At 46.5% G+C, this 13,222-nt stretch overlaps 1 protein-coding gene across 1 annotated transcript; it reads right to left on the minus strand.

Annotated features, from left to right (window-relative positions):
- Window positions 1-2,541: 2,541 nt before the first annotated feature.
- On the minus strand, window positions 2,542-10,415 carry LOC115660493 (5-hydroxytryptamine receptor 3A-like). Its single transcript, XM_030581964.1, has 8 exons — window positions 10,296-10,415; window positions 9,891-9,935; window positions 9,695-9,804; window positions 9,031-9,200; window positions 7,830-7,987; window positions 5,880-6,087; window positions 3,895-4,104; window positions 2,542-2,807 (listed from the first exon to the last, which is right to left on the minus strand). The coding sequence occupies exons 1-8, from the start codon at window positions 10,413-10,415 to the stop codon at window positions 2,542-2,544; spliced, it is 1,287 nt and encodes a 428-aa protein (XP_030437824.1).
- Window positions 10,416-13,222: the final 2,807 nt, after the last annotated feature.

A 13,222-nucleotide genomic window follows, 5' to 3' on the forward strand; every position in this document is an offset into this window, starting at 1 on the left:
TTGCAATGATCATGATCCATGTTAAAAACCTTTTATTAGATAAGTATCATTAGTGCCTTTGCTACAGATAGGGATGTGGAGGCAAAGACATAAATTTTGAATGGTCTGAAACCCTTAAGCTCTAAAGTCACTTAGCCACATTTGAAAATTTTACTCTAGGTGCTTTGCCCAGCAACATACAACAATTCAGACAAAGACCATAGGAAATAGAACCCGTGGGACTTAGCTCCAGGCCTCTCCTCGCTCTGTTCATGGAATCACATGTCCTCTCTTTTTAAAGCTGTCATTGATTTTATGGAAATTGGAGCAAAGATGTCAATGGAACATAAAATTCAAAAGGTATTGTACAGGGCTTCACCTCCCCACTGGTTGGGCGAATAGATGGGTGTGGTTTGAGAGAGGCTGGGGAATGCAAAGCGTAACAAAGCGTTCTTTTGGGGTGGAGCTTCCAAGTGTCTCGAGGGGACACTGCCTGCATTAAAATGTTTATTGGATTTTTGATAATACGATCTCACCTCATTTATTTGGGATCCTGTGTTGCTCCATTGATGTGAGGATGGAATAGTGATGAAATGACCCCCTATGCAAGCCAATAGAAGTAGGGTATACTGGTGTTTACTGTAGCAGGTTAATTGATACAGGGTCATCTGTGACTATCATTTAGCCTGCCGTTTTGGACAAATGGGGATACTTCCTGAAGAAAAAGATTGGGCCCATCTAGTTGGCAGTGGAAGAATGAAATGTGGGAAGGTGGCCCCAGTACTTGGACAGGACTTGCTGAAAGCTAGAATTGGAGAGATGAAGGTGGCCCAGGAAAGGTGAATAGCTGCAGTTTGGGTTTGGACTGTCTGAAACTTTAACAATATCTTTGCAGGTCTATTTGGGTATCTGACTGTTGGAACTGAGGGTCACCTATTTCATATGGGTTTAATACAGTTGGGAAGGAGGGTAGGTGTTATCCAGGAACAGAGGCCCTGGGGGTTCTGACAGGTGTGTTAGAGATGCATCAGTGCGCAGGAGCCTGACTGACACAGAGTCAGAGGGTGATTTTATGGCAGTTGGTGTGAAATTATAGGGAGTATTCTCCAAGGGGTCAGACGATTTGGGTCAAACCAACCTAGTTAAGCATGAGATCAATACAGGTAATGCCTGGCCTATTAAGGAAGGCCGACATCACTTGCCTCTGGTCCACCGAGAGGAAACTGAATGGAAGATTCATGAGATGGCCACTGCAGGAATTACTGAACCATCCACAAAAGACAACAAGGAGTCTGGTGGCATCTTACAGACTAACAGATTTATTTGGCATAAGCTTTCGTGGATAAAAAACCCACTTCTTCAGATAAAAGTGAAGTTTTTTACCCACGAAAGCTTATGCCCAAATAAATCTGTTAGTCTTTAAGGTGCCACTGGACTCCTTGTTTTTTTATGTGGATACAGGCTAACACGGTGACCCCCTGATACTTGAACCATCCAGAAGTCCTTGACTATCTATCCCCCATGGCACTGGTGGGCAAGAAAGACAGCACAACACAGATCTGTGTCTATTACCCACATTTGAATGAGGTGATTCACAAGGACTCAGATCCTATGCCCCACACTGACAATATGCTGGAGACGTGAGCAGAATTCAAATGGTTTTCTTCACTAGACCAACAGAGTGGGTGCTGGCAAGGTGAGGGGGGAAAGTCACCCTATGTGAAGACCACCTTTACCAAGGGACAGGGCTTGTGGGAGCTCAGTGTCATGCTGTTTGGATGACATAATGCACCAGCTACATTTGTTAATGGAGCAGGCCCTGGGCAACCCACCACTTTTCAGGTGTCCGTGTACTCAGACAACATGCTGATCTGAACAGGAACTCTTGTACAGCACTGGAATGGGCAAGTAATGGCTTAGAGCAGTTTCCAGGAGTAAACCTAAAGCTCAACCCTGCAATGTGTAAGCTGTTCTAAAGGGAAACGCTTTCTGGGACACATGGTTAGTGAGGAATGGATCTCCACTGACCCAGGGAAAAGTGCCTGCTGCGGCCAGAACCCCAGCATATCCATCAGCTTCAAGGGTTCCTGGGGCTTGTCCCCTACTACCAGAGGTTTCCTGGAGCTTTGCTGGGATAGCTGCTCCATTGCATAGACTAACAGAGAAGAAGTCACCATTCCTGTGGAGAGCCAGGCTGAGCTAGGTATTTCAAGAGCTGAAGTTGGCTTTGATTGCTGTGCCAGTGTTGGGATATCCTCTGCCAGGTTACTTATTTGTGTTGGGTAGTAACTCAAGCTAGACTGGAACAGGAGCTGTGTTTTCCCAGGTGCACAGCAGACAAAAGGAGGTTGTTGTGGCCTGTTATAGTAAGACCCTCTAGAAACCTGAATGGAAACCTGTGAGAGTGACCACAGGTAGCTCCGGGTAGTAATCAGAGCTATTGAGCTATCACCCTTCTGTTTACAAGTTCATCTCAGATTTGCTTATCTACTTTGGATTTATAGACACATCACAGAAAAAGAAGCGCCTTTCCCAAATTACAAGTATGGCCTGTTAAACAGCTTAGAAAGCCCAAACTATCACAACGGTTATCAAAATAATGAACACTGTTAGAAGGTAGCAAATCAGGATGAATCTGTCAAGGACAAACGCCACCATATTCCACTCTGATTTGGCCTCCTCTTCTCTCTTACTCATGATCATGTGACGACGGATCATTAAGAGCTCCAGGAGCACCTTCTTCAGCAGTTTAATTTCCGCACTGTCATGTTCTTTTTGTAAGCATCTCCTGGTTTGTATGTCTGCTGCTTCTCCCACCACAGAAGTAGCTACAATCACAACCAGAAAAATAATTTGTATGTTAAGGTGTTGATGGGGACGACAATTATTTCCAATATATTAGAGATGGTTTGGGAAATGTTGATTCTCTTAGAATCATAGAATATCAGGGTTGGAAGGGACCTCAGGAGGTCATCTAGTCCAACCCCCTGCTCAAAGCAGTACCAGTTCTCAACTAAATCATCCCAGCCAGGGCTTTGTCAAGCCTGACCTTAAAAACCTCTAAGGAAGGAGATTCCACCATCTCCCTAGGTAACCTATTCCAGTGCTTCACCACCCTCCTAGTGAAAAAGTTTTTCCTAATATCTAACCTAAACCTCCCCCACTGCAACTTGAGACCATTACTCCTTGTTCTGTCACCAGGTACCACTGAGAACAGTCTAGATCCATCCTCTTTGGAACCCCCTTTCAAGTAGTTGAAAGCAGCTATCAAATCCCCCCTCATTCTTCCAAGAAGAGTGGTTCAGTGACTTGCCCTCAGCAGGACAGTGGCAGAGTAAGGAATGGACCCCTCCTCCAGCCTAGGCCTGTGCTCTAACCATTAGTATGCACAGCCACCAGTTGTTTTTGATGAACAAAATCAACTAATCAATTAATAACCTGCATTGATGCAGTGGGTTACTGGTGAATGAAATCAGCCTCCCATTTCAGAGCCTGCCTACTGAAGTGAGTTCACTCATTTCATGCGAGTCACTTCTTACCTGGATCTCACTGTTTCTTTTCTATACAAAATCAGTAAGAGCTCACCAGATGGGATCTCTGGGCATGTCCTTTGTGAAAATAACATACTGTTGCTAAAACCAATTTTGGTTGTTTAATGTGCTAGACTCTGCTGCCATCTAGGGGTTGGGAGAATTGATCCTAGTAATGAGGGAAAGTAATGAGGAGCCCCCCAGGGCAGGAAACACACATTTCCCTCATTCAAAAAAACGTTATCTACAACAAGCTGAAGTCCACAGTCATCCTGTGAGGGGGAGGGTCCTGGTCAGTGGCTGAGCTGCACAAAGGAGCCTAAGGGAGCCTAAGGGAGTTAGGTGCCCAGCTTGGCCTTGCTGTTGGATTAACACCAGTGGATACCTTTCTTTGTGTTCCTGACTCCTGCAGCATTGTTTTCACTAACTTCTGCTGTGTCAATGCGAAGTATGAAAGCCAAATGCTTCAGTACCCAGATCTTCAGCCACTGGGGCACATCTGGTCGCACTGCTGAGAGATGCAGCATGTAGGAGATAAAGATGGAATCGACAATGCTGATTACCATGATCACCAGGCACACGGCACAGAAAACACCTGGAAATAATTGCAATAGAATAAGTACATCTCCTTGATCATGAATGTCACCTAACCACAATGGCCCAGATCCACACAGGCACTTAAGTGCCAAAGTCCCAGCATTGGCTCCGTTGTGATTCACAAAACTCCCACCAAAGCCTGTAGGTGCCTAATCCACTCGGCACTTACGTTTTCAGGATAAAAGTTCCCTAATCATCTATGGTTCTGCCTCTGAGCTTGTGCACTGCTGCCTCCCTCTAGGCATCCAGATGCCTATTTCCCAGCAAAGCCCCAGAGCGATCCATGAACCAGTTAAAGACGGGTGGTCCTCTGCCTAACATGCATGTGGGGCCTCATACAGTAGGTGTGGTCAGAGAGTGCATACCAGATCAGGACCTATTTAAAATCCAAGTGGAGGGGGAGAAGAGGAGCAGCCCATCTTATAACTTTTATCGCCTGGGATGTGGAAAACCCAGATTCAATCCCCCACCTTTTTAAGGAGGAGAAAGGATCTGAACAGTGGGGTCTCACTCCATAGCTCAGTGATTAGCGCACTCTAGGAGGTGAGACTCTCACCTCTTAGCGTGCGCTAATCACTGAGCTATGGAGTCACTTACTCTCTGTCTTTCTAGCCCAGTGACTGTTTAAGTATGTATGCACAGAGAGAGAGAATGTGTGGGGGGATGACTCTGTAGTCCAAGGTAAGGCACCACTTGGGAGATGGGAGAGCCCAGGTCCAGGCCCCTGCTCCAATCATGCCGTCATTATTTAATAATTTAGCCACTGTGGAGCAGCTGCAGCAGAGAGATGGCGGGCGTCCCACCTCAGAATATCCCATAGCTCAGTGGTTAGAGCATACTCCTGAGAGCTGAGCCCCCTGTTCAAATCCTCTCTCCACCTTTGGCAAAGAGGGAGGATTGGAACCTAGGTCTCCCACATCCCAAGTGAGTGCACTAACCACTTGGCAAAAAGTTGTAATGTTCATCAGCCTCACCTCCTCTGTCTCTAACCACTTTGTGTGGCACAAGGCAGGTGCCTAACTCATTCCTGCGAGAAACTCCTTAGGTGCCTAAGCTGTCTGGCTCCAGGAAGCTGCTTCCTGGGTGTGGATGGCTATGCAGAGCTAGGCACCTAAAACTGGGCTGCAGGAAGATGCTGATCTCTGAGAGAGGGGTGGGGCTTAGCACACACTCCTGTCAGCACAATCTCCCATTGGCTGGCTCAGGCGGCTCCACATCTAGTGTGCTGGCTTTTGAGAAATGCACTCTTAGGTGCCTATCGCTCCCCATTCGCTGCATCAGGAGCCTCACCTGTGTGGACCGTAGTGCTGTTCCGGTGATTTTTCTAGGCACCTGAAGGTTAGGCCCTGTGATGCTCAGTGTTGCAACCTCCCTTCTTGGATCCCACCCAATGTATCTGTGTATCTTAGCGTTTTATATAGGGGCCATCATAAGATCTGAATGGTAAACTAGATCTGCACTGCCAGATCCATAGGGCACTTTGTGAAGTCTTTTGTGGGGGCCAGTTGATAGGACACTGGACTGGGATTCCAGAACCCTGAATTCAAATCCTGTCTTTGGCACCAAGCTACTGTGTGACCTTGGGCAAATCATATCTCTGCTCTGTGCCCCTCCCTCCCTCTTTGCCTGGCTTGAGATTGTAAACTTCGGGGTCAGGGGCTGTTTCTTACAATGTGTTTGTACAGTTGCATAGTCTAATAGGGGCCTGAGCTCGGTTGGTGGCTTTAGGTGCTATTTCAGTATAAAACCCACAATAGACTGTGCAGCTCTTACCCAAGATTGGCGTGTCTTCTGAATTGGGAAGCAAATCGTTCAATATCAGCAAGAGCACAGAGAATCCTAGAACAACTGTTATTTTAAACCCCAGCCGCTCGCCTCCTTCCATCGGTATGAACATGCTGGCAACATCCACAAGCACCAGGAAACCGGCAGGGACTATGAGATTGATGACATATAGGATTGGTACCCTCCGTATGGTTATCTGTTAAAGAGCAACACTTGTGAGCAGTGCACTAAAACGTTCCACCTCACTATTCTAACGGAAAGATGGACACAGTCTACCTGAATGAGACTTTGCTTGGGTCTCTCTTCGTTGTTATTATTTATTTATATAGCCCCAGAAATGTACCTTTTTTACTTTGTGCTTTAGAAGGCGAATAAGGCAGGATTCCTGCCCTGGAGAATGTATTATCTAATAGACAAAAACAAACCGCAAAGGAACAGTTCAGCACAAGAAGGTGTGGCGATAATGTTGTGAGGACATCGGTTTAGGAAGGATTCCTGGGCAAAGTGAGTATAAAGGAGTGTCTGAAGGAGAAGAAAGAAGGGAGGTGCAATGTTATTCCCAGAGTGAGGCACAGCAACCCAGTAGGCCCAAAGCTGAGAACAGAAGCAGGTGATGCAGTAAGCAAAAAGGGAGGAAGACTATACCGCAGTGAAAGCAGAGATGTAGGTTAAACCAGAGGGAGACAATAATACGAGGCCTTGAAGGAAAGAGTGAGTGGCTCAAACTTGATGCAGTGAAAGACAGGCAGTCAATTAAAGGGAACCAATGATCATTGCTGTGACTGGAGAAGTGAAAGAGGCTGGAAACTTCAAGCTGAGACTGGAGATGGTGAGGCAGCGGATTAGATGCCTGGAACAGTCAAGATCAGGGGTGGGCAAACTACAGCCTGCGAGCCATTTTAAGCCAGCTTGCAAGCTCCCTCTGGGGAGCCAGGTCGGGGGCCACATCACGCGTCTCGGCCCCGCTCCAGCACAACATGGCCCCTCTCTGAGGGTCAGGGGCTGCTCCATGTAGGAGCCGAAGAACGGACATGCCACTGCTTCTGGGAGCTGCTTGAGGTAAGCACTGCTCAGAGCCTGCACTCCTGAGCTGCTCCCCTTGTCCCAACCCTCTGCCCCAGCCCTGATCTCCCTACTGCTCTCCAAACCCCTTGATCTCAGCATGGAGCACTCTTCTGTACCCCAACCTCTCATCCCCAGCCCCACCCCAGAGCCCGCATCCCCAGACGGAACCTGCTCCCCTTCCCGCAACCCTGCCCCAGCCCTGATCCCCCTTCTGCCCTCTGAACCCCTCGGTCACAGCCCAGAGCACCCTCCTACACCCCAAACTCCCCAGCCCCACCGCAGAGCCCGCACCCGCTCCCACACTCAAATCCCAATTTTGTGAGCATTCATGTGAGCCATACAATTTCTATTCCTCGATGTGGCCCTCAGGCCAAAAAGTTTGCCCACTCCCTGGTCAAGATGAAGGATGATCAAGGCTGGACAAGGGATTTGGCAAAAATATTTCTTGGGTGACAAGTCTGAAAAAACTTTATTTATAAAATTGTGTGTATCATTGTGGTGGGACTTTAAGGCCAAACAGTCCTATTCTTGCATCAAGCCAGCAAGTTATAAAAAAATCTATTGCAATAAGAGGTTTTCTAATATCAATGAGCCAAGAAAGGAAATACAAATGATATAAGGAAATCTGTGTAGTTTCCTTTACACAGCTTTGTGTTCCAAAGTGATTGTGTTACACAGATTTCCCCTAGCTCCTCCTTCTATAAGAAGAAAGTCAAGTGGAAAGGCTAGATTAGGAGTAGGATGGATTTTGAGTAGACTAGTGCTAGACAGACAACAGTTGTGCTAACTGGATTATTAAATATATATTACAATCTGGGATCAAATCCCCTAGCTATTGGCTACATGTGTGGTGTGTATTGTTTCCAGTCCTACCTGATATATGACTTGACTCCATTCTTTCTCCTCAGTGGATACGTTATTGCTCAGAACATCCACTTTCCCAAGGAGCCATTCGCTTTTCGCATAATTCTCTTGGGAAGCTTGTGTAACTGCAGAGGAGTTGGACTTTGGCACCACCACTATGTCCTGAACTGTTTTAAGTTAGAAAGGAGAATGATAACGGGTTAATCCATTCCCAGGGAATATGATTCATTTCCTCTTTGATGCATTTGGAAGGGCTTCTTCCAATGACATAAACCATTACAGGCAGGTGCTCAGTGATCACCTAGGTGTGCGAGTTAAAATCTCATAGCATATTCCTGCAGAGATATTTCACAGGGATCATGATGGGCAGGTGTCCAAGATGGCATATTCAGTCAATAAGTGGAGGGCTTGATCACCCAGCAGTCACTCTTCAAATAGCCTTAAAGCATTGGCATCATTCTGCTCTCTCACAGTCAGCATGGCACTATGAGATTAATGGGCAGATCAGGCCAGAGTCACAGGGCCGTGCTGGACAGGGAGGAGCAGCACTGCCAGGGAGAGCTGCAGTTGGGATCCCAGAGTTCCCTAGCATGAAGGAGATGTTGGAACACTTAGGACAGTACAGTACGATGGTCCCAGAGTCTGCATGTTGGTGGGGAGGGGAATGTCTCCTCCCCTCCATCCTTGAGGGCCCTTCACACCTGGAGGATGCCAGGAAGGAGAAGTCCCTATGCTTTCTTCAGCGTGGCATGCAGTTGTGCCCAGCACTCACACAGGAGCCCACACACATTCATGCGAGGATCAGACACCATCTGGCCCTAAACCATTAGCAGAAGAACGGGAAGGTGGCAATTAAGGAGCTGACTGAAAGTTGAAAGCTGACTCATGCAGAACATTTTGTCAGGCCGCATGTGTATCCAATTGGATGCCCCACGCCTATTGAGTCAGCCCAGCATTAATTCCCAGGTTGGGCAAAGCATGTTTGTGTCTTCAAGAAGAGCATCCTCTGGGTTGGTTGGGAGGGGACTGAACAAAGTCCTCACCCCTTTTAGGAATTGTCTACCACTTCTCCAGGGAGCTATCTATAAGTGCCCTATGGACAGTCAGATTTCTGCTAAATAGTCTCCAAGGATGACAACTTTGTTCATCAGCCCTTCCCATATTATTGATGCTAAATGGAGCCCCCACCATCGTGCACCAACCCACGTACCTGTATGCACATAGGGACCAAAGGTCAGATTGCACTTCTGGGTGTCAAACGGAAACTTGTAGATATCCAAGCTGCAAGTGCTTATTATCCTGATTGGTTTCCATTGGTTGATGGTGCCATCACTGGAGAGGGACATGAAAGGAACTGTAGGGGATTGAGGATCTTCAGTCCTAAGGAAGGAAAAAAATGCATTGGAAATATCAACATTGGCTCCTTGAAGAACTCAGAGGTCTTTGCCAATGCAATGCCAATGGAGACAGAGAGGTAGGAGGAATAGACCATTGGGTTTCTACACTGTTAACATGGCCTTTGGTCCATGCATATGTAATAATGATGGGTGTTTAGACACTTCCTTGATTCATATCAAATAATTGATTTTGCAGCCTAAATGATAGCAACTAGCAACTGAAGGAAGAGGGGAAAAGGATGAATTTGTTGTGTTCTGTTAAATAATGCCCTGCAGTAAGTTGCAGTATGTAATACTGGTTGAGAAGAGCAATGCCATGCAGTTTATTTTTGTGTAGTTTCACTCATACAAAAGCTGACGAAAGTCCCAATAAATTACTGCATGTTACTCACACATATTATTCACCAGCCATTCATCCCCAATTTTGACACTGAAAGAAAGGAGACCCCTCTTCTCAACTTAATACTGAGAATTTACATTTCAGAGACAAAGAGGTCAGGCTTCCATACAGAGTCCACAGGGATGGAGATCTTAGAGATTCCACAGAAACTTTGGGGATCCCAAGTGAGGAACTGATTTGTCCAGCTCTGAAAAAAAAATGGATTGTTAGGGGAAGATTGACATTTAGTGAGTGTGATAAAGTGACATAGTAAGTTAAGAACATGACCCTCACCATCTGGAATTTCACTAGAGACGTAAGGATTTGTAACTTCTCATCCTAGAGGAAGAGAAAGAAATGAGTTAATATCTATTTGTGTCTTTAATAAAGATGCAGAAAATTTCCTGCATGGGTAATGACTGCTAGATACAGGCTAGTGAGACCTGGAAGGAAGCTGAGATACCAGCAGCTAATGGGAGCAGCTGAGTGGTGTTAGAGAAAAAGTTAGGAGTGTTCATACCTGATTACAGGCTGGTGAAAAGAAGGAAGAAGGATCTGTTGCATAGAGAAATTAAGGCCACTTCTGCACTTGGTGTTTTATCAGTAGCTAACAAGCAGTGTAGCTGCATCAGTAAAGGTCCCTGAGTTGAGACAGGAAGATGGAAGAATTTTCACCCATGCACTGGTAGAGTCCCTCACCAAGTCCAGGGTGGCGTGTAAGGTGACATCAATTCTGACGATGGAGGGCTCTCTCCAGTCAGTCACTGGGCGCACGCTCATCAGGCGAGGATTAGCGTCTGCAATACTCAGGTTGTTCATCACATCCCAATAACTGCAGGTCTCCTGGCTGGCTGTCAGACCTGTTCCCAGAGAAACAGAGGGGGGCCTTTCAGTGCTGCTGGTGAGGGTGGCTGGGCTCTCATCCTGGAGCTCTCAAATGGACTGCATGCATCTAGTTCTAGGACTAGGTCTTCTCTTATTGTTTTACAAGTTGTGGGTAAATTTAGTGCTGTTGATAATCCTGATTTGAGACCCTTGGAAACGGACACCCTCTCTCTGTGCGTAAGCCAGGTAATGTACAATGCAGCTCAGGGAGCATTAGGGCAAACACCGTCACATCTCCCCTGCAGTGGGACTCAGCCCCAACTCCTGAGAGGGTGTGAGGATAATTCACTCCACATTCTCAACTCCATGCTTGGCCTCTCTGCTTAGTCAGTGAAGAAGGTTATTAACTCGCCCCAGCTGTGATGGGGAGTTTTGTGGCTAAGACACTTGCCCCAGGAGGAACCTATATTCATAGTTTGCACTTATATGGCATTTCCATCTTCAAATCACTTTGCCACCACTAACTGCTGCAATAAATCCTTGCAGCTCCCCTGGACTGAGATCACCAGCTCATTTCATATAAGGCACCCAACAGCCTTCAGCCCTAGAGCATTCTGTATGACCAGCAAAATGGGCAATCAAATGGATGCACTTGCAAAATACCCCCTGAAAGAAGCATAATTATAATTATTTACAACACTATGATCATTCCTAACCCTGCGAAATCGTCATCCTAGCCTTATTCTCCAAAGGTAAGATATCCCCCTGCTTTACCTATTTATGTGTGTACATATGTAGTAATATTTCTTTATATGGGGCTACAATGGATCAAACAAGAAAAATAGCAATTGTATTTCCTGAAGAATGCTAGTCATTAGTTAGCCTATGTGATGGGGTGTACCAAGCCCTTTGAGGGCCGCTGCTGGAGGCCTGGTGGTCCTATTGTACCCCATCCTGGGAAAGGAGCATTGAAGGTGGGTCCTCCAGGCCTGCCAAGAAAGTCTGCAGGGAAGTGGCCACTCAGAGTGCAGCAGGCTCAGTTAAAAGGAGCTGCAGAGCTTGAGTACATGAGTTGCTGGCTGGAACCAGGAGAGGAAGGGCTAGAAAACAAGAGAAACTCTCTAGGCAAGGAGACCTGGGAGAGACACTGATCAACCAGGGCTTAGACAGAGAGAACCCAAGGACTGTAACCCTAAGGTAACTGGTGAAGTGATGGGACTGAGTGGGAAGCAGCCCAGGGAGAATAGCAGCAGCAACTATTAAGGGAAGCAGTACGTGGCTGCTGTTATAGGGTCCCTGGGTTAGGACCTGGAGTAGTGAGTGGGCTGCGTTCCCCTACTGGCCCTGGAGAAAGTGATTTAAGTCCCAAAAGGGGACAAGACTCTGCTGAAAGCCTGAGAAAGGGGCTGGGGTTTAAACAGGCCCAGAACTGGGGCCAAAGACCCTGTTGAGGGCCAACCATATGTTGAACTTTGATACCCCAGAAGGAGTCATCCAGTCACCTATTAACCAGGTGACTTAGCTGGAGGGCTGAGCCAATGAAGTCCCACCCAGCAAGGGCAACAGCCAACAGTGGGCACTGGGGGCAGAGAAGAGTGCAGGTTTGCATCCAGCTGACATGTGGCGCTCATGGAAGTGACTAGCCTCCATCACAGGCTCCAATCAGAACTTGACAGAAAATAATAATGTAAATAACAGAACAGTCTAACCCTTGATCTCCCTCCTAATCAACCTAAAGTTGTGTTTTATCTGCATTCATGAATCAATAAGTGGTTAATGTGAACTTTTCATCCATTGTTTGAAATCGGATGCAAATGCTTTGCTCTGTTTGGATGTCCACCAGCTTTCTGGGGCTGTGCTTTGTAGCTGTGTTTTGAGTTTGAGCCATGTTCAGTAGAACAAACCACAAGATGGAAGTCAAGGCTCCCTACCGAACATCAACTCATAAAAAAACACTTCCCACAATGGCTGCTATTCTACTTCTGACATTGATAAACAGGTTCACACAGAGAGTGTAACAAAATGTGTCAACTTCAAGCTAAGTTTCATTTCACCGAACCATTTAAGCACACGCAACAGGAACAAACACATGCAAACCAGATCCAAGAAAAATTATCCCAGACCTGTTTTGAACTGGGCTGACACTTCTGGAGAAGGGCTGCCCCTGTCTATATCAAAATGTACGCCTTTTCCCTCTAACTGTTTTCATAAATGTATGATAACAGGAGCATGAAAAGAGAGAGACAGGCCTTTACTCAGTCTGATTTCTAAGGCTTTGTGCTCAGTTTCAAATGAAGGTTTAAGTCCAAGACTTACCTAATGCCACGTAATTGACCAGTATAAATATAAGCCATCTTGTCATAGTTGTTGCATGGACTGTAGGCACTAAGTGCCTGATCAGCTCCTGTACTGATCTAACACTGGATTTTTCTTTGCTGTCTTCCTCAGACCTGTCTACTTAAAGGGAGTGGCAGGTTTCTGTTAAGTCCCCATCACACAGGAAAGGAACAGAACAATATCACCAGAGTTGTTCAACCTGTTCCCAGCCCTCAGTGCAGACTTAGCCCCAACTTGACCTTATATACTTTATACCATGAGTGCTCAGCCCTCCCTGCGGTATACAAGGGTGGGAAGAAGCATCCAGTAGGCACAATGCCTCCTGGACTCTTAGAGAGTTCAAGTCAGCAAGTCCCAGGGGCAATTTGCCAATTTAGGGAGGTGGAAGGTGGACTGTAGCAAGGACATTGGGATTAACATCACTGGGTGTCAAGAACAGTTCTATGAGATCTGTAATTGCGATG

Source organism: Gopherus evgoodei, chromosome 12 (assembly GCF_007399415.2).
Source record: "Gopherus evgoodei ecotype Sinaloan lineage chromosome 12, rGopEvg1_v1.p, whole genome shotgun sequence".
Taxonomy (NCBI): domain Eukaryota; kingdom Metazoa; phylum Chordata; order Testudines; family Testudinidae; genus Gopherus; species Gopherus evgoodei.